The 20,600-nt window shown below is 33.8% G+C and overlaps 1 protein-coding gene across 1 annotated transcript in view; it reads left to right on the plus strand.

Moving 5' to 3' along the window:
- The window catches only part of EPB41L4A (erythrocyte membrane protein band 4.1 like 4A), a 198,857-nt gene that overhangs the window by 93,439 nt on the left and 84,818 nt on the right, over positions 1 to 20,600 (plus strand). Inside the window, exons 7-9 of the mRNA XM_074205000.1 lie at positions 3,373 to 3,460; positions 16,850 to 16,938; positions 17,652 to 17,715. Coding sequence (XP_074061101.1) covers positions 3,373 to 3,460; positions 16,850 to 16,938; positions 17,652 to 17,715 — 241 coding nt within the window. The remainder of the gene's footprint in view (positions 1 to 3,372; positions 3,461 to 16,849; positions 16,939 to 17,651; positions 17,716 to 20,600) is intronic.

The following is a 20,600-nucleotide window of genomic DNA, read 5'->3' on the forward strand; positions in this document are numbered from 1 at the left end:
TTCACAAGAAGTAAGAACAAGGTGTTAAATTACAATTGAAAAAATATCTATAACAGCATGTACTTGATCATGGAATTTATCATTTTAGGTTTTCCCTGGAGAGGATATGCAAAGAAAGCTTGTTAATACATTTTGGAGGGCAGAAAAGTCAGTGCATTTGAGAATACTTTTTTATTGTTATCAATATTAATTATCATATAAATTTTCATTCATTAGCTATTAATTTTTGCTGCAATAATGATAAAGAGCAAACATAAGACACAATTTATTCCTATTTTCTTTTCAATATAAACAGAAGATAAAGTAATTCAATCATGAAATTACTTACTATATTGAGATTTAATGCTTCTTAAGCTTTCCAAATGTTACCTACATGGTAACATGGTAAAATTTGCTTTTTTAAGGAGAACAAAAGTTTTGATTACTCATACAAGTACTAAAAAATAAACATAGAGAAAATGAAAAACCTTAAATATTTTTATTTTCTCTATCAGAGGTTCTTTTGATTGATGTGATAAGAACTACTTTATAGACTTTCCATAGAATCAGAGATATGATTCATAAGTCATATAGTGCATTTTCCTTTTTGGGAGGAGTTCTTAACCTTCCTAACTCTATGGCAATTTGATGAAAACCTATGTATAGAAACATAAAATAAGTGATGCAGTGGATGGAGCACCCACCCTGGAGTCAGAAGGTCATAATTTCAAATCTAGCTTCAGACACTTAATAATTACTTAGCTTGGGCAAGTCACTTAACTCCTTACCTTGCAAAAACCCAAAAACTGTAAGACAAAATCTAAAGGAAATGGATTGTATTGAAACAATTATTAAATTTTAAGTTCACAAAAAGTAATAAAAGAATAGAAAGCCCAAGTTTGAGTTCTTGGCTAATTAAAATATAAGATGATTTTTTTTTTGTTTTTTATTGTATCTATGATTTAATTAGTTGAGGGAAGACCCAGTTCCTTCACATCAATACATACTTGCTACACAACTAGTTTTAGATGATTCCCTGTGGCTCTGAAACCTTAGGTGATTTGGACTAAGTCACATAGCCAGTTTATGTCAAGGATGGGACTTGAACCTGAGTTCTCCTGACTTTGGCAAGGCTGGTTCTCTTTGGGCTATGCTTGCACTGATTCCCAATTAAATGAAGTGAACAAAATATATGAAGAATTTTGAGCTTCTATATGCATAGAGTATTCTAATCTTAGAAGATTTAATAGAACAATATGAAATTACTCTTTGGTCAAAAAAAGACAATACTTTTTTGAATAATATATTATTGAGTGCTGTTTTCTCTACTTCTATATATATTAAACTAAATATTAGAGTTCAGGTCAATTCATTATTATTTTTTTAAGGAAGAGAAGAATTTCATTAGAGGTCTTTTGTCATTTAACTAAGACTGTAACTTCATAAGATGTTAGTACCATTCACTTCATCCTTTTGAGGACAAAAACTCCTGTTTTATATCTGTGACTCCAGAACCTAACACAGTACCTATGCATAGTAGGTGCTGAATAATTTATTGTTGAGTTAACCTGTTCCAGTTGACTTAAACCTGATTGCCTCACATCCAGGACTATCTCCAGTCATCCTGATTCATATCTGGCCATTGAATTCAGATGCTCAAGTTAAACATTTATAAAGCTCACACAAGAGAAAATTATTTCTCTGCTGAGTAAATTTTTAGTATATCATCATTATTTTCATTACCAAAAAGCAGTTATTCTCTAATTCAGCATGGTAATATAAACTAGAAGGAGCAGAAAAGCATTTGCTGAAGTATTACTGAAGTAATACATTTAGAACAGTGAGACAAAGTTGTATGGATATGTATATTCTAGAAATATATATATATATATATATATATATATATATATATATAATGAATCATATCAGGTAAACATATTCTTGTTTCTTGAAAGGGAAGGAAAGTTTCATTAGGATGCAAAGATTCCTAGAAGCCAATTTATAATAAATATTTTATAATACACTTCAAACTAATAACAGACCTAGATCAAGTCAACTAGTATTATTTATTAAGCACCTTACCAGATACCATCTTAAGCACTTAGGATACAAAGAAATGCATAAAACAGTCCCTGTTCTCTAATGAAGAAACAATATACAAGCAGCTATATGCAAGCAAGATATAGAAAGAAAAAAATTGAGTGTAATTTCAGAGGGAAGGACTAAGTGTCCCCTCAGAACCCTAATTCTTTAAGAATCATAGAGTGAGATACTACATAGCAATCTTTAAGAAAGAAAAGGGAAGAAAAAGGAATATACTAGGGGGAAAAGAGAGAGGAAGGAGGTAAAAGTGAGTCTCTTCTGTAACTAGCACTTTCAAAAAAGAAAACTGTGTATACCTGGAAGAATAGGGAAGAGGAAAATATTTCACATAACCTCAGTTTGATCTGAATGCCCTAAAAGGAGTAAAAGGTTTTTTTGAGATCTGATTGGTCCCAGCTTTGCCTGCTTATCTTAGGACATACCATTCCATTCACATGGAGTCTGGCTCCTACCTGATGTATATCTAATGACCCTACTATTCCAGTAAAGCTGACAAAGTCAGGGAGGCAAGGGGATGAGGAAGATATGTCACCAGAATTCTTGTTGCATAGTTTTGCTATGTTAGGACTAAGGACTGAGTATCTCATTTTCTTTCTAACATAAAAACTAAAGAGAGTGCTTGACTTAGAACTGTCTCTGGTAGACATAGCAGGCAGTAATTAAAGGAAAAAAATCAATAAAAAAATCCAAATCACTAATAATTAGAGAAATAAAAGTCAAATGCAACTGTGGGATCAAATCTCATAACTATTTTATTGGCAAATAATAGAATAAATAAATTAATGATAAAAAAGAAATGACAACTGCTAGAAGACAAATCTACTGGCAAAGTTATGGATTGGTCTGGCCTTTCTGGAAAATTATCCAGATATACAAAAATATTTGTAGTAACTTTTTGGTTTTAGGAAAGAACTGGAAGCAAGTAGAATACCCATAAATTGAAGAATTGCTATATATTTTTAATACATAAATAATGAAATATTATTATGCTATAATAAATTATGAAAGGGACAATCACAGAAAACTGTAAGATTTTTATGAACTAATGAAGTTTTATGACATGAGTAAACCACAGAACAACTTAGTAGTAGCAATATGGTAAAGGAAAAAACTCCAAAATATTTAATAATTCTGTTTTACTAACCATAACTCAAGAGAGTTCTCTTGATATAGCATAATATAAGACATGAAAGTTAATTTCATTTTCTCATAACAGAATTAGAATGTCTTAGCTTCTTAAGCAGGAAAGTAACTGTCATTAATATAAATTTATTTCTTTGCAAAATTTAGGGGTCTAGTACCTTCTGAGGCAGAAATAAAATACTTGGGAATTGCCAAATCCCTGGAAATGTATGGAGTTGACCTCCATCCTGTCTATGTGAGTATTGTTTAGCTGATATCTTCTATTATTATTCCATCATATCCAGCCAACTCTTCAAGACCCCACTTGGGGTTTTCTTGACAAAGATACTGAAGTGATTTGCCTTTTCATTTCTTAGCTCATTTTATATAAATGAGGAATGGAGCAAACAGGATTAATTGACTTGCCCAAGGTCATAACATTGGTGTGTCTGAAGTTAGATTTGAATTCAGGAAAATGAGTCTTCCTGACTTCAAATCTGGCACACTATTTACTGTGCCCCTTATTCCCAGTAGCTTTTAAAAGTCACCAAATTTACATATTAAAAATTAGAATCAGGCTATTTAGCAACTAAAACAAATAAATATATATAGCAACTTTTATGTTTCAGTTTGTCAAGTGCATAGCAAAAGTTTAGAAAGGAAAATAGATTAAACTTACCCATAGGAAAAAGAAAATGAGTTTTGCATGAAAGTTTGTGATTATATTTCCTTCTATAATAGACAATTACCTGGACTTGAAGATATAGCATAGATAATTCTCAGGATCTAGTCAAAAGTGTCCAGAAGATAAAATATTGATATCATTGATTGTATTGGATGGAAAAATGTGAAAATATTTCAGAAATCAATTTCAGAAAATTGATTATATAATCACATTCACAAAAATCACTTCATAGGAAATAAACATTGGCAAGATCATATAATGGTGTTTTTTTTGTTATAAAAGTTCTGTAAATGTTATAATAGCGGTAATTGTTTTTAAGTAGACTACTTATGCAATGTTGCAATGATACATATTTTTATGAAATTTCTCCAGGATCAGGGCACATATAATCAGCAGAGATTGTTATAAAAATTAATTTGAAACACTTTTATTCTCTAGTGATTATTTATTCAAGTGGATCTCACTGATTTGGGAGTTTCCTCTAAAAGTTGTGGATCAATCCACCCATGCCTGATCATTGCTTGGGACTATTGTTCATGTTCTCCTCAAAGTTTTCTACCAAAATTTGCTAATGATAGTTCTAGTGGAGCTATCTAGCATTCCTTACTCTTGCCATATGAACAGCTCATCTTCTTCTGTCATATGATACTTTCATTTATTCTTTTAATCCTATTCTATGAAGTTCCTCAAAGTATATTTATTGTAACTTTTCATAGCCAACTCACTGATACAGTGAACAGAGCCTTGGAACCTTGAAGAGATCATGAAAAGAGATAAAAATCTCACATGTACAAAAATATTCATAGCAGCTCAGTTTGTAGTGGCAAAGAACTGGAAATTGAGGAGATGCCCATCAATTGAGGAATGGCTGAACAAATTGTGGTGTGTGTGTATAGATATAGATATAGATATAGATATAGATATAGATATAGATATAGATATATGTGATGGAAAACTATTCTATAAGAAATTATAAGGGACGGGATTTCAGAAAAACCTGGGAAGACTTTCATGAATTTATGCTGAGTGAAATGAACAGAACCAGAAGAACATTATACATATAAACACCATCATGGTGTGATGATCAACCCTTGGACTTGTTCACTCCATCAGTGCAATAATCAGGATCAATTTTAGGGGATCTGTAATGGAGCATACCATCTGATTTCAGAGAAGGAATTGTGGAGTTTGAATAAAGTTGTCATATATATTATGTAATTTTGCTACTCTAATGTTTTCTTTCTGCCTTTTCTTTCTTCCTCAACACATTTAGTTTGGATCTATGCATATTACAGAAGTAAATGTAAAGACTTTATCAGATGGGCGGTTAGGTGGTGTAGTGGATAAAGCACCGGCCTTGGAGTCAGGAGTACCTGGGTTCAAATCTGGTCTCAGACACTTAATAATTACCTAGCTGTGTGGCCTTGGGCAAGCCACTTAACCCCATTTGCCTTGCAAAAACCTAAAAAAAAAAAAGACTTTATCAGAGTGCCATCTGTTGGGGAAAGGGGGGAGGGAGGGGAGGAGAAGAGAAAAAGTTGTAAAATACAAAACCTTGCAAAAAAAAAGATTGGTAGAAACTACCATTGTATAGAATTGGAAAAAATAAAATATTCATATAGTTTTTTTAAAAGGCCTTCTTTTCCCTGAAAGAATATGTTGAAATTTTGCAAGATAATGCCCTCCAGAATAGCATATTCCGGTCTCTCTGATCCTTTAATGTTGAAGCTGATATATCCTGTGTAATCCTAACTGGGTTTCCCTGGCATTTAAATGGTTTCTTCTTGACTGATTGTCATAATTTCTCAGTTAAAGCTGAGAAATCTGAAATTTGGCTACAATATTCCTAGGAGTTTTCATTTTGGGATCTCTTTGGGGGTGATTGAAGAATTCTTTCAAGGACTATTTTATATCCTTGTTCTGAAATTTTAGGATAGTTTTCCATCTTAATTTCCTGCATGATATTGTAGAGGCTCTTTTTTTGGATCATAGCTTTCAGGTAGACCTATAATTTGTAAATCACCTCTCCTGGATATATTTTCCAGGATGAACACTTTTTTTTAAGAAATGCTTTATATTTTCTTCTATTTTTAAACTTTTTGGTTTTGTTTGATGGAATCTTGGTATCTCACAGAGTCATTCCTTTCTAATTGTCTAATTCAGTTTTTTAAAGTTTTATTTTCTTCATTTAGCATTTTTGTTTCCTTTTCCACTTGTTTAATTTTATTTTCCAACTGGTCAATTTTACTTTTAAAATGACTTTTCTTCAGCTAATTTTTCATAATTCTCTTTTTCTCCATTTTCTTCTTACTCTCTTTGGTTTTTGAAATTCTGTTTGAACTCTTCCAAGAGATCTTTTTGGAATGGAGACCAGCTCATCAACCCCTTAGAGGCTTCATATGTAGACATTTTGTAACTGCTTTTCTCTTCTGCGATGGTGTTTTTATCATGCCTATCAGAATAACAATCTATCAACAGTTGGCACTTTGTTAGTTGAACTCTGTTCTTATGATATAGGGTGTATAGTCTCAAGCTTTTTTTTTTTTTTTTTTTTTTTTTGCTGGGGGCCAGGATACTGGTTCCTTTCCATTCTGGCATTTCTAGTGTTCCTAGTTTACTCTCTGTGCTTTTGTAATCCAATGCCACCAAATTTCTAGAGCTCAAAATCTTGTTTTCCAAGCTGAAGCCTCATTGCTACAGAGCTGCACCAGGATCTTAGCTATGCTGTGGCTAAAAGCCTCTGACTGGGTTCCCAGCTCTCCCACCTACCCTGAACTATTCTCCCCTTTAACCCATGCAACAAATCATTTCTTGACATAATCTCTGAGATATTTTGCTGAGAAGTTGTTTCACTGTTGGGTTTTTTTTATCAATTTTGTCATTTTAGAATCCATTTAGAGGTTTCATTCAATATTGTTTTGGGAAAAACTCCCAGAGTCTCTTAACTTTGCACCCCCATCTTGGTTTTGCCCCAGAAATCTCCTCAGGTGCCTTTTCATATCATTGTTCTCTTTAGTGCCATTTCTACTTCCTTTTCAATCATCTCAGGCACTGTGATGTTAAAGTGTGAGTGTGGTGGTTATACTGTCCTTGATGGAGAAAATAATTTGTTTCAATAATCTTGACAGTATTCCCCCATTTTTCTTCTGCTACTCCTTTGATTTTAATCCTCAAATGAACATGATTGATATTGCTTAGTTGTGTAGCTTGTCAAGTTTTCTTTATAAAAGAAAATCATATAATACTATTTATAACCATCCATCCTTCTTTATAAGACTCTGCCAATAAGTTCATATTTTAACTTAGTTACCTTTGGCAGCCCTCTCTGATAAATAAATTGATGTTTGCTGATTGAAATATTTTCTGGACTCTTGAAGAAATTCATTTATATTGATTTTACTTGTGGATTAATTTTATTTTTAGTGAGTGTCAATGTAATATGCATTGTCCATTTGTAATTTATCTTATTTTTCAATAGGCTATTTCATTAATTCAATTTTAAATATTCTTATCTATTTACTTTTTCTCATTACTGTTTGTTTTTCTTGTTTATTTATACATTCTGATTTTAGCTCTGATGACTCAAGGGTCTGCCTATGCACACACATCTAAGTCAGGATAATGTCTACATCCATAAGAAGTTATCTATCTATTGAAAAGTAATTGGTTTCATTTTTTTATGACAGTGTTTAGCACTTTCTAGGCTTTGTGTTTAACAATTTTTTTTGGAAGAAAATATTTATGAAGTAGAAACACAAGCCTTTGGCTTTTCTTCTTTCTTTCTCCTGAATCATTTATTTCTATTCTCATCTTTTCCTACTCTTGCACTGAGGTAACTCACTAACAGAGTTTGGGTTGATTGGATTTAAACAATCTTGTCAAAATCTTTATAGAATTTTTCTACCACTTAACCTCAAAATGCTTGGGTGGATGATTAAGCTGTCATTATTTTCATTGTTTTTTGCAGTGCTTTTTGTATTATTTATTGTAAATGCTTTTGTCATGATGACCCATTTCATGAAATAGTCCTTCCTCTAATAATTAGGTTCATCAAATTCTATGCTACTATGTTTCATTGTTACTTTATTTTTTATCTCTTCCATTGTTACTCTTTCCCTCATTTAACCGTTACTAAAACATTGTAGTAATTTTGTATTCAAAGTCATCATTAAAATAGTACAATTTTAAGATGTTACTTATAACAACTTATAAGATTTTACTTTCTTCCCACTTTTTTATTATTTCTCTTGAGATTCGTGATCTTTTGTTTTTCCATATGAATTCTTTTTTTTTCTGTTCCATAAAATATTCTTTTAGAAATTTGATATAGTACTGAATATAAAAATCTTCTTTTAGGAATTTGGCATAGTACTGAATAAATAATAATTTAATGTCATTGTCATTTTTATTATACACACTCAACCTACCTATGAGAAATTATTGTTTCTCTAATAATTAAGTCAATTTTTATTTCTATAAGGAATATTTTATACTTAGATTTATGCATTCCCTGAGTATTGAAGATACACTATTAAATCTTTTACAACTTCTGTATTTAATTTTAATGGACTTCGTCTTTTAACTTTTTCCTGCTAGGTTTTGTTGGCAAAATATAGGAATGTTGATGGTTAATTTGAATTTATCTTTGTATCCTGTGTACTTAATTATTTCAATTAAATTTTACTTGACTCTAGAATTTTCAGTATCTTATTGTCACTTAAATGATAATTTTTTTTTTTTTAGTTTTTGCAAGGCTTGGGCTATGCTGCAGGTCCTTTCTTTTTTTTGTTTTTTTAGGTTTTTGCAAGGCAAATGGAGTTAAGTGGCTTGCCCAAGGCCACACAGCTAGGTAATTATTAAGTGTCTGAAGTCAAATTTGAACTCAAGTACTCCTGACTCCAGGGCTGGTGCTCTATCCACTATGCCACCTAGCCACCCCCTTAAATGATAATTTTTTATTTTCTTTGCCTATTCTCTCATTTTTTTTCTTATTCCTTTAACCAGCATTTCTAGCACTATGTTAAATGGTTTGGGGTCTTTTTTGGTTTTTTTTCAAGGCATTGGGGTTAAGTGACTTGCCCAAGGTCACACTGGTAGATAATTATTAAGTGTCTGAGGCCAGATTTGGGTCCTCCTGACTCCAGGGCCAGTGCTTTATCCACTGTGCCACCTAGCTGACCCATTAAATGTTAATAGTGAAACTGGACTTCTTGGTTTTAAGGTTGATCTTACTGGAAAAGCCTCTTACTTTTCTCCAATTACATTTGCTCTTAGAATGAGATAAATACTGTTTACTATATTAGGGAATGATCCATTTATTTCTATGTTTTCTAGAGTTTTCAATATAAAAAGTTTTGGATTTTATTTAAAAGAATTATAAGAAATTGATATTAACGTGGTTTATTATATTTATAGATTTGTTGAACCAATTTATTTTTATTTATTTATTTATAGATTGTTGAACCAATCTTGCATTCCTAGTATAAACTCAACCTATTCATAATATATAATCTTTCTAATGTAATGTTGTAGCCTATCTGCTAACATTTTACTCAGTTTTTGCAATAATACTTTAGTGAATATTAGTCCATAGTTCTCTTTCTCTTCTTTGCTTCTCCCTAGATTAGGCATCAATATTTATTTGTATCATAGAAATAAATTGAGAAGCTACCTCTTAGTTTTATTATTGCAAAGAGTTTGAAATTCATATTAGATTTTTTATTTTAATGTTTGCTATAATTCAAGTGTGAATCCATAAAGTGCTGAATTTTTTTCTTCGGAAATTCATTTTTTTGTTTAATTACTTTTCTGATATTTTAGTTAATGTGGTATTTTCTATTTTATAAATATTCATTTATTTCTTCTAAATGATCAGTTTTATATCATAATATATAAAAATGGTTTCTTTATTGTAGGTTCTCTTTTTCCATTTTTTATATAAACAGCTTGGATTTTCCTCTGTTTTAAAAACTCAATTAGCTAATTGTTTATTTTAGTAATATTTTTAAGAAAAGTTGACTCCCAGATTTATTTATAATTTTAAAGAATTTTCACTTTCAGGTTTAATATATTTAATTTTCTAATTTTTCTTTTGTTATTCTATTTTGAATCTTATGTTATTCAGAGTTTTTTAACTGTATACTTAAATAGCTGATTTCTTTTTAATTTTTTCTTTACATACTTAGATGCTGTGTTATTAGTTATATACATATTATCTTTTTATCAATGGTTCCTTTAAACATGATTTATTCCCCCCCCCCATTTCCTTCTATCTTCTAAATATTTACTAAGGCCTGATCTTAAGCTTAGTTCTTTTAGCTACCTTAACATAATATGTTTTACTCCAGCTTCTCATTTTAGCTCTATGTGAATCTCTATTTCCAGTGTCTCTTGCAAACAATCTACATGGAATCTACTTTCTAAACCATATTATTTTCATTTTGTTTTTATGGGTGAGTTCATATCATTCACATTCACCAATACAATTGTTTAATGTTTATTTCCTTAATTCTGTCCTTTTGAATTTCTTCCTCTCTTCTACTTCCCTTTTTATACATAAGAAAGTGATAGAAAAGACAAAGTTTTTCTGACATTTGTGATCTTTTAGGTAGATTAGCCTGTTTCCTCTTTTTTATAACTTTTTCTTAACTTGTTCCTGAAACCAAGTATTTACTTTCTTTCTTTCTTTCTTTCTTTTTCTTTCTTTCTTTCTTTCTTTCTTTCTTTCTTTCTTTCTTTCTTTCTTTCTTTCTTTCTTTCTTTCTTTCTTTCTTTCTTTCTTTCTTTCTTCCTTTCTTCCTTCCTTCCTTCCTTTCTCTTTCTTTCTTTCTTTCTTTCTTTCTTTCTTTCTTTCTTTCTTTCTTTCTTTCTTTCTTTCTTCTTTGTATATTCCTCCTTTCAATATTTGATATTAGTTTGCTTATGGCTATTACATTACCTATCCTATCTTCCCTCTTAGGCATTTCTATACCCAACCTTATTCTTGTTTCTTCCTATTTTGCTTTTTAATTTAATACATTTCTGTACTGAAATCTCTTTGTGTGTGTGTGTGTGTGTGTGTGTGTGTGTGTGTGTGTATTTCTGTGAGATTGTATTTGATCTTCATTTATCCAATTCAGTTGCAATACACTTTCTATCTTATTCAGCTAATATATATGTGCATATATATATATTAATCTTCCTATTATAAAGAATTCATCCTCATATGCCCAGTTTCATAAATATAATTATTTTTCTATGCTTTTCTTAGTGATTCCATTTTTGAAATGTCTATTCTATTCTGGTCTTTTCATTGGGGATATTTTGAAATTGTCCTTTGCATTAAAAATACATTCTTGGCGGAGCCAAGATGGTGAAAAGAAGTGATCCAGTCTTAGGCTCTCTGTGATAAAACTTGAAACTAAGGACTCTAACTAAACTTTTGAGAGACAGAACCCACAAAGGGACCCATTGAGGCAGTTCTCCCACTCAAGGTAACCTGGAAAAGAGCAGAAAGGCTCTGCTCCCCAGGGTTGGAGGGGCGGCCCACCAGAGCTAAGGAACTTCAGCCTCGCAGAGGCAGTCCCAGGGCACAGGGAGCCATGGCTCACAGCACCGGGGGAGTCTCCTGAGCTGCACCCCTGGGAGAATCGGGCACAAAGTGAGGGAACAGTGGGGGACCTCTGCCAGAGCAAGCACGTGGAGCCCAGCCCTCAGGGCACACAGCAAGCAGCCCAGACCCGGAAACAGAAACAGGCAGAGCTGGTAGGCAGGAGCCCCCAGGGCATGAGCCCACTGAGCTGAGGGAGGGAAGTGAAGAGAGAGACTGCCAAGCTCTGTCCTCTGCCCCTGGAACAGGACTCTGGGGCTCTGACCACATTCAGATCCTGATAGCAGTCTAGCCCCCCCCACAGAACAGCAGGGCCCCCCCCACCTCAGCCCCGTGGCAGAGGGGGGCACTTATGGTCATTCACAGACCAGGAGGGAGGACAGGGCCTTACACTCTGAGACCCTTGTGGGAGTGTCCCAAAAGCTCAGGAAGCACCCCAAAACCAGACTCAGGTTGGGAAAATGAGCAAGCAAAGAAATAAGAGGAAGACCATTGAGAAATATTTTGCAAATGAGCCCAAGAAGGATCAAAATACTCAGTCTGAAGATGAGGAAGCACAAGCTCCTGCATCTAAAGACTCCAAGAAAAACAGAAATTGGGCTCAGGCTATGACAGAGCTCAAAAAAGACTTTGAAGATCAAATGAGGGAGTTAGAAGAAAAACTGGGAAAAGAAAAGAGAGAGATGCAAGAAAAACATGAAAATGAAGTCAGCAGCTTAGTCAAGGAAATCCAAAAAAATGCTGAAGAAAATAGCATGCTAAAAACCAGCTTAGGTCAAATGGATAAAACAGTTCAAAAAGTTATTGAGGAGAAGAATGCCTTAAAAAAGCAAAATTGGCCAGATGGAAAAAGAGATAAGAAAACTCTCTGAGGAGAACAAATCCTTCAGACAAAGAATAGAATTCAGGGAGATTGATGAATTTAACAGAAATCAGGAATCAATGCTTCAAGACAAAAAAAATGAAAAATTAGAAGAAAATGTGAAATATCTCATTGAAAAAACAACTGATATGGAAAACAGACTTAGGAAAGATAATTTAAAAATTATTGGAATACCTGAAAGGCATGATCAGGAAAAGAGCCTTGACATCATTTTCAAAGAATTACTACAGGAAAATTGCCCCGATATTCTAGAAGCAGAGGGCAAAATAGAAATGGAAAGAATCCACCGATCCCCCAGAGAAAGAGATCCCAAAAAACCAACCCCTAGGAAAATTATAGCCAAGTTCCAGAACTCCCAAGTCAAAGAGAAAATAGTACAAGCAGCCGGAAGGACACAGTTCAAATATCATGGAGCTGCAGTCAGGATCACACAGGACTTAGCAGCAACTACATTAGAAGCTCGTAGGGCTTGGAATATAATATACCGGAAAGCAAAAGAGCTTAGAATTCAGCCAAGAATGAACTACCCAGCAAGGCTGAATGTCCTCTTCCAGGGAAAAAGATGGACTTTTAATGAACCAGGGAAATTTCAAAAGTTCCTTTTGGAATGGCCAGAGCTGAACAGAAGGTTTGATCTTCAGATACAGGATTCAGGTGAAGCATGGAGATTGGAGGAAAGGGGGAAAATATGAAGGACTTAATGATGATGAACTGCATGTATTCCTGCATAGAAAAATGACACTGATAAAACTCATATGAACCTTATCAGTTAATAGAGCAGGTAGAGGGAGCTTTTATAGTTGAAGCACAGGAGTAAGCTGAATTCGAAGATAAAATATGGTGTAAAAATGGAGTCAATAGAAAAAAAAGGGAAATGGAATGGGAGAAAGAAAAAGGAGAGGGGGAATAGGCAAAGATATTTCATATAATAAGATTTTTTTTATTACAATGAGCTATTGCAATGATATGGAAGGGGGGAGGTAAGGGGGAATGAGGGAACCTTTGCTCTCATCAGAGGTGACTAGGAGAGGAAACAGCATATATACTCAATGGGGTATAGGCATCTGAAGTAAGAAGGAGGGGGGAGCAGGGGGAAGGGGTGGGGATGTGAATAAAGGAGGACAGGATGGACCATGGGGGGAGAGCAGTCAGATGTAACACATTTTCTTTTTTACTTCTTGCAAGGGGCTGGGATTGGAAGGCCTGTCCAGGACCATAGGGCCAGGTAGATTCTGGGCCTAAGGGGTGGTATGGGGGCTCAGGGCTTCTTGGCCCCAAGACCAGGGATCTGTCTGCTGCACCACTCAGCAGCAGAGTCAGAGTGAAAGGAGAGAGAATATATAGTACATGGTAGTGGAGAAATAAGAAAGGAGGGAGTTGTGATCAGCAATGGCAGCATTGGAAAAATATGGAAGCAACTTTTGCGATGGACTTACCATAAAGAATGCAATCCACCCATGACAGAGTTGTTGGAGTTGGAACAAAGACTGAAGCACATTTTTTACTATTATTATTTGGGGGAGGGTGCAGGGCAAATGGGTCTGGGTGGCCTGCCTGGGGCCACATAGCAGGGTGATCTTTGGGTGTCTGAGGCCGGATTTGGACCCGGGTGCTCCTGGCTCAGGGGCCAATGCTCTGTCTGCCACCCAGCCACCCTTACTATGATTACTATTTCATTTTATTTTGGGTCTTTTTCTCCCCTTCTTTTTGTTTTTTGCAGGGCAGTGGGGATCGGATGGCTTGCATATCACACGGCTGGGTGATTGTTGGGTCTATGGGGCTGGATGTGGGCTCAGGTGCTTGTGGCTCCAGGGCTGGTGCTTCATCCATTGCGCCACCTGGCCATACCTACAATTATTACTATCATTTTTTTTAATTTTTTTTAATTTTAATTTTTTTCCTCTCCCCTTTACTTTATTGCCCAAGCAAGTCTATATTCATGGGGGGGGGGGTATTTTGTTTACTCTTAAACAAGAATATTTTATTAATGTAAAAAAAAAACCATTTGTACAAAATGAGAATTAAAAAATTAAATTAAATTAAAAAATAAATAAATAAATAAATAAATAAAATACATTCTTTATATAGAATAATAATTAGTTTTGCCAGATAGGTTCATCTTCCATTGTAAATCTTTATCTTTCACCTTTTTTAATCATATCCAAAGAGTTACTCTTAATCATTGTGATAATTTCTGTCTTTTATAATCCCTACTATGGATACTTGACATTTGAATATTTTGTCTGCTTCTAATATATTTTTTCTTTGACCTGGAATCTCTCGAATTTAGCTATGATGTTCCTTGCTGTTTTCATTTTGAGATTTCTTTCAGGAGATAACCGTTAGAATCAATTTTTACTCTGTCCTTTAATTCTAAGAATTCTGCACAATTTGAATTCATAATTTCCTGAAATATGATATTAAGAATTTTGTAATTATAAATTTCAGATAGTCCAATTTTTTTATTTCTTTTTGCTTTGTTTTGATATTTCTTATTTTATTGTTTTGTCTTTTTTTTTTCCCCAGTCCTGCCCTTTAAAATTTTCAGAGCATTGAGTTTTTGAATGTGTTTTCCCATTATCTGTTTATAGGTCTTAATTTTCCTTGCTGTTTTTCCTTCCTTGGTTTTTCCATTCCTTTTCTCTCATTTCCTTGTATTCATATCTTCCTCATGACCAGGACATTTTTTTTTTACCCTGAGGCTTTTTTTATCTGGACTTTTAGTAGGGTCATTAACTTCTTCAGGGTTCATCCCCTGAGAGTCTCCCTAAATTACTCCTTCATGTTAATTGTAGGTTTCCATGATAAATAGAATAGAGAGGGAAAACTAAAAAGATGGAAAAGTGACTGCTTGGATTAAGACACAAAATGTGGTAAGATTTGCCTTGTTCTGAGCATAATGACCCATGCTAGGTCCTTCTTTCAAATACCGGTATGATGCTCTTGTTTGTGATTTTTGCCTATGAGTTCCCTTTTATAATAGACTCCCTAATGTAGGATTCTGCCTGGGGGGGCCTTCTCTCTTCCCGATCCAATTGTATAGCCACTGGCTACTTGAGTTCACTTCTGCCTGTAAGGAATCATTATTCAGACTCGGGAAAACATGGGTAGAAATAAAACAAAAATTTATTGGAAAGGTTACAAAACATTGGAAGGACTAGAGACCGGGCGTGGGGGGTAGGGGGTGAACAAAAGAACAGTCACAGTGCTGGCTGGGCCACAAGTTGGTAGAGAAGTCTGTGGTCTTGAGCTGGAGTCAAGCTCAGGTTTTTATGTCTTGCCTCTCATCTAGATGGTGAAAGGTGAACTCCCTTTCTCTTACTAGACCAGGAATTAGGAAAAGCCTAAGGAGATCAGGATACAAATTTTACATTAAACAGTGAATCAATGGCAATGAGGATCTCCACCCAATCTGAGCAGGCTTTAAGATTACAAATTGTTTCTGTTACAATCATAACTCTCTACAAGTCAATTTACGTCTCAGGAGTAAGTGGTAGTCAATCCCACCCAATTTCTACATTCACAATTCTCTTCTTTATTAGATTGGCTTGAGCACTATTTCTTCCCACACCCCAATTTTTGCTAGGATAGGTCTATGTTGGGGGCTTTTGGGAATGGGTCAGCTTCAGACTGTTTTTGGAGTGTTCAAATGAACCTACAAAGAACACTCCAAGGGTGTTCCCTCCTAAGCCAGTTCAATCTGTTGTCTATGATTTAAAGGGAGACTTTAGCAAGAATTCCCATGCTGGGCAGCCTGGAACACCCCAAAGCAACTCCCCTCTGGCTATAGTCTTCAGGGTTTAAGAACTGCAGATCTCAGGATGGGCATACTGGAATTGCCTTTAAAACTCTAGGTGTGGCTGCCTCTTTCTGAGATCCACTTTTGATCTGCCTAGGCTTGTCTTTCCTAAGATTTGAATGGGGCTTATTTTTCATTAGTGTAGATCTCATCAAGTCACTCTCCACCAGAATTTAAGTTCTTTGTCAATAGTAATTATTTCATGCATTATATTTGTATCCCTAGTGTATAGCAGCATAGTGCCTGGCACAGTTACTTAGTAAATACTTGTTGATTGATTGAGCATGGTTAGGCATGAGATGGGGAGAAGAGACTGATTAGAGTGTCCAGTGGTTGTGGCTATTTAGAAGCTATGGGTTATGTGTATTTATGCTTAAAAATATGTAAGGTGAGGTTATGGTTGAAACATTAGACTTGACAGTTAACTAATAAATCTTATAGTTGGATGAGGAACCTATATTTAATATGGAAACTTGTCAGATCATATTTCTAGTTTTCTTATAATACAGTAGCAAATATAAGGTTTAGAAGTTTTTATTATAACTTTCATAGATTCTGAAGTTCTTTCCCAATTAAATATTCGCTGGTTCTGTGAGTTTTATTGTATAGTTTTCCTTAGAACACATGAGTGACTTTTTTTAAAAAACAACAGAGAATGCATAGTAGTAAATGATTAACTTTTTTTTTCAGGGAGAAGGCAAGTCTGAATATTTCTTAGGTTTAACTCCTGTGGGTGTGGTTGTCTACAAGAATAAGAAACTAGTAGGGAAATATTTCTGGTATGTATGACTTTAAAATCTAATCTATAATAATGTCTGTCTACTACTTATCATGTATATCTCTGAAGGGAATACTAGAAAATAAACAGGCCCAAGCAGTAGCTAATAAATGATATAAGCAAACTGACAAGTAGAGATAGGTACATTTTGTCTTCTAATACCTTAGTACTATAAGGCTCATTAATACACACACACACACACACACACACACACACACACACACACACACCCCACCTCATTCCTGCACAGAGTGAACAGCTTTCTAGCAAGAATGCCCTTGGAGGTACTCCTATTTAGGACTTCTTTCCAAAATCCACATTTGGGACACAGTACTACCCAAAAGTTATAGATCTGGGTAAAGGATGAAAGAGATTTGAAAACATGTAGTCTCTGCTTTATGCCAGCTGATATGTATGGAACATTTCAGAGTCCTTATAGATTGCAAGCTGCTGAGGGGGTTTCTTGTAGAATCACTTAGAAGAGAATCTCAGGAACATCATCCCTAGAAATGAAAACATAAAAAATCAAGCATAGAATCAGGGATCTATGGGCTTAAGGACCACATCAAACAAAAGAAAACAAAGAGTCCTGTATACATTCATTCTAAGTTTCATCAAGTTTTTACCACTGTATACTTCTCTAAACTTCTGTAATTTTTGTACTTTTAAAAAAACACACATTAAACTAAAAAAAAAACCCTCTGCTTTCTTCAGGCCACGAATTACAAAAGTTCATTTTAAAGAGACACAGTTTGAACTCAGAGTGCTGGGAAAAGACGTAAGTTTATGACTAAAACCGGGGAAGGGAGCAGGGTTTGCTGGGATCCAGTTTGAAATGCTCTGTAAACTGAAGCTGTTTTTACTTTGGCTGGAGGTGAGGGAAACAAAAGTGTTTAGATATTGACAGCAGGAAAAAAGGAGTAGTAGAGAATGTGTGGGAAATTCCTAGCAAAGAAAAACCTTTCTATACAGATCAGACTAGAGGTTAATTATCTGTAGTAGGATAATTTGTTCTTGATTTGGAGATATAAAATAACAGCACATAGATGTAGGTATAATACAAAGAAGGATTGATTTTAAGAGTTATCATATTTGAAATTTTGAGGGCAAGGTGGGAAATTTTAGGCATACAAAAGAGTACAAAAGATTATAATTGAGTATTTGCTCTTTCTCTTTCCACACTGTTACTGTAATGGATACTTTGTTAGAATATTAAAGAATCATGCCTTGACAGGCAGGTAATTTTAAGGAAACTGAGCAAAAGAATTCAGTGTGAGATCTTTCTTAAATCATCAACTAAAAATAATGTTCCGTTAAAGTGCTGTTATAATAATCCATGTTTATGAGATAAATGAAGAAAAAACATGATGTGAAGAATCTAATAATTTATTTTCTCTTGAAATGCTTGTTGTAACAAATAAGCATTGCTATTCATATATGTGGGTTTATATTATTCTATAAGTATGAAGAGTATGGTTAGAAGCAATAATTGTATGTTTTCCTTTTACCCAATTGATGACTTGATAGCATTTATTCTCCATCTCAGAAAGATAATTTTAACTTAACAAATATTTTTTAAATTTTTTTACAAATATTTTTAAAAACAGAACAAAATCAACCAATACATTAAAAATTCTGTTGTTAGATGCAATGTTCTTTATAAATGAGTCTCTTTCTCATCTCTCTTCATTGAAGTCAAATCTATTCTTTATAAATTTACAATATTCATTTTTTGATTGTTTTACAGTCATTTTTTCTGTATTCATATATGTAGCTATGATATACATTGTTTTCCTAACTCTGCTTATTTCACTGTGTATCAGTTTAAGTCTTTTCTACTTTTTTTTGTAGTTATCATGTTTCCTTTCTTACAGTAAAGTAATACTCTGTTTCATTCATATATCACAACTTATTTGTTTAGTACTTCTCTAATCAGTGGATATCACATTGTTTCCATTTTGTGCTTTGGTCAATCACTTACTCAAAGCATATGTTTTGCAATAGAAAGTGGAGAATTGGTCATTTGAGTCACTTAATTTGCCAATATAAAATTGTTTTCCAGAAGTTTATATCAATAACTATTTCTTTGAAAAAGATTAAAAAAATATTTTAGACAACCTGATTTAAAAAGATAAAAAAATCAAATCAATAACAAAATAAAGTTGAAATCATTACAAAACTAGAATAAAAAATATAAGAAACTACTATGCTGCTTAATAATATGCTGCCAGAACTGAGAACACCTTTCAAAATGTAATAATAAAACTAACAAAACATCAAATAGAAATCTTAAATAATCCAATCTCAGAAAAAGAAATTGAATTAATTTAAAAAAATTACCAAAGACTAATCTCCTAGGCCAGATTTATTTGCATGAGAACAATGTCAAATTTTTAAAAAACAGTTAATAAAAACTGTACTACACAAATTATTCTCAAAAATTAGAATGAAAGCAAGGAATATCCCATAATAATGACTCCTCTGTGATCTGCTAAGTGCAATAAAATTCTGTGAGGAAAAAACTTGTTATTCTAATTTGAAAGTACTAGCAGTATTATAAAGCTAAGGAAAGAGAAATGAGTTTGTAATTTTGTACCATAACCCTCTACACCCTCTACACCTGTGAATAAATATATGAATATTTTAGAAAGACTACATGTCACCACTAGCATTTTAAGTAACAGATTGTTGCTGAATCCAATCCCCCCCAAAAGGGAAAAAGTATTGTAATGTAGTAGAGAGTCTCTAAATTAAAGCTGTAAGATGAAGAAATAAAAAAAATCTAGACTGACTTTTTTCAGATTAGTCTACCGCAAGTAGTATACCCCAGTAAAATGAATAAAGAAACAAAACCCAGAGCAACTATCTCAATAATATGCTGCCAATATTATGCTTCTATGACTAGAACCTGATTTCCTCCAGGATCATCTACTTAGAGGACCTAAGTGAAAGCAGGATTATCTGAAAGTTAGGCCTTTTTTTGGATCTTCCACTGAGGGGAGGGGAAGAGTAAGGAAATAAGCATTTATATTGTCTACTTTGTGACAGACAGTAGGCTTAAGTAATTTACAAATATTATCTCATTGATCCGCCCAACAACCCTACCAAGTAGGTGTGATTTTCTTCACTTCACAGTTTAGAAAATTGTAGCAGAGTTTAAATAATCACACAACTAGTAAGTATCTGAGGCTGAATTTGAACTTCCAGACTCCATGCCCAAGCCCACTACATCTTACTGACAATATCTACTACAGTGGCACCCAGAAACCTTATCTCCTGTGCCTAGAATTCTCCCTTTCATCTTTGCCTCCTAGCTACCTTCAAGTTCAAGCTAAAGTCTCATCTAACACAAAAGCCTTTCCCAAGTCCCTTTAAGGGTAATGCCTTCTTCCTGTTGATGATCTTCAATTTATTATAGTTGTTTTCATGTTATCTCTCCTTTAGACCATGAACTACTTGAGAGCAGGGACTGTCTTTTGACTTCCTTTGTAACCCCAACACATAGCATAATATCTTGTTTAATGAAATTTTTTAAATATAAATTTGATTTTTCTCCAATTACATGTAAAAACAATTTTAATAGTAGTTTAGAGTTCCAAATTTTCTCCATCCCTTCCTTCTTTCTCCCTCTCATTGAAAAGGCAAGTCATTTGATATATATAT

Source organism: Macrotis lagotis, chromosome X (genome assembly GCF_037893015.1).
Source record: "Macrotis lagotis isolate mMagLag1 chromosome X, bilby.v1.9.chrom.fasta, whole genome shotgun sequence".
Lineage (NCBI taxonomy): Eukaryota > Metazoa > Chordata > Mammalia > Peramelemorphia > Peramelidae > Macrotis > Macrotis lagotis.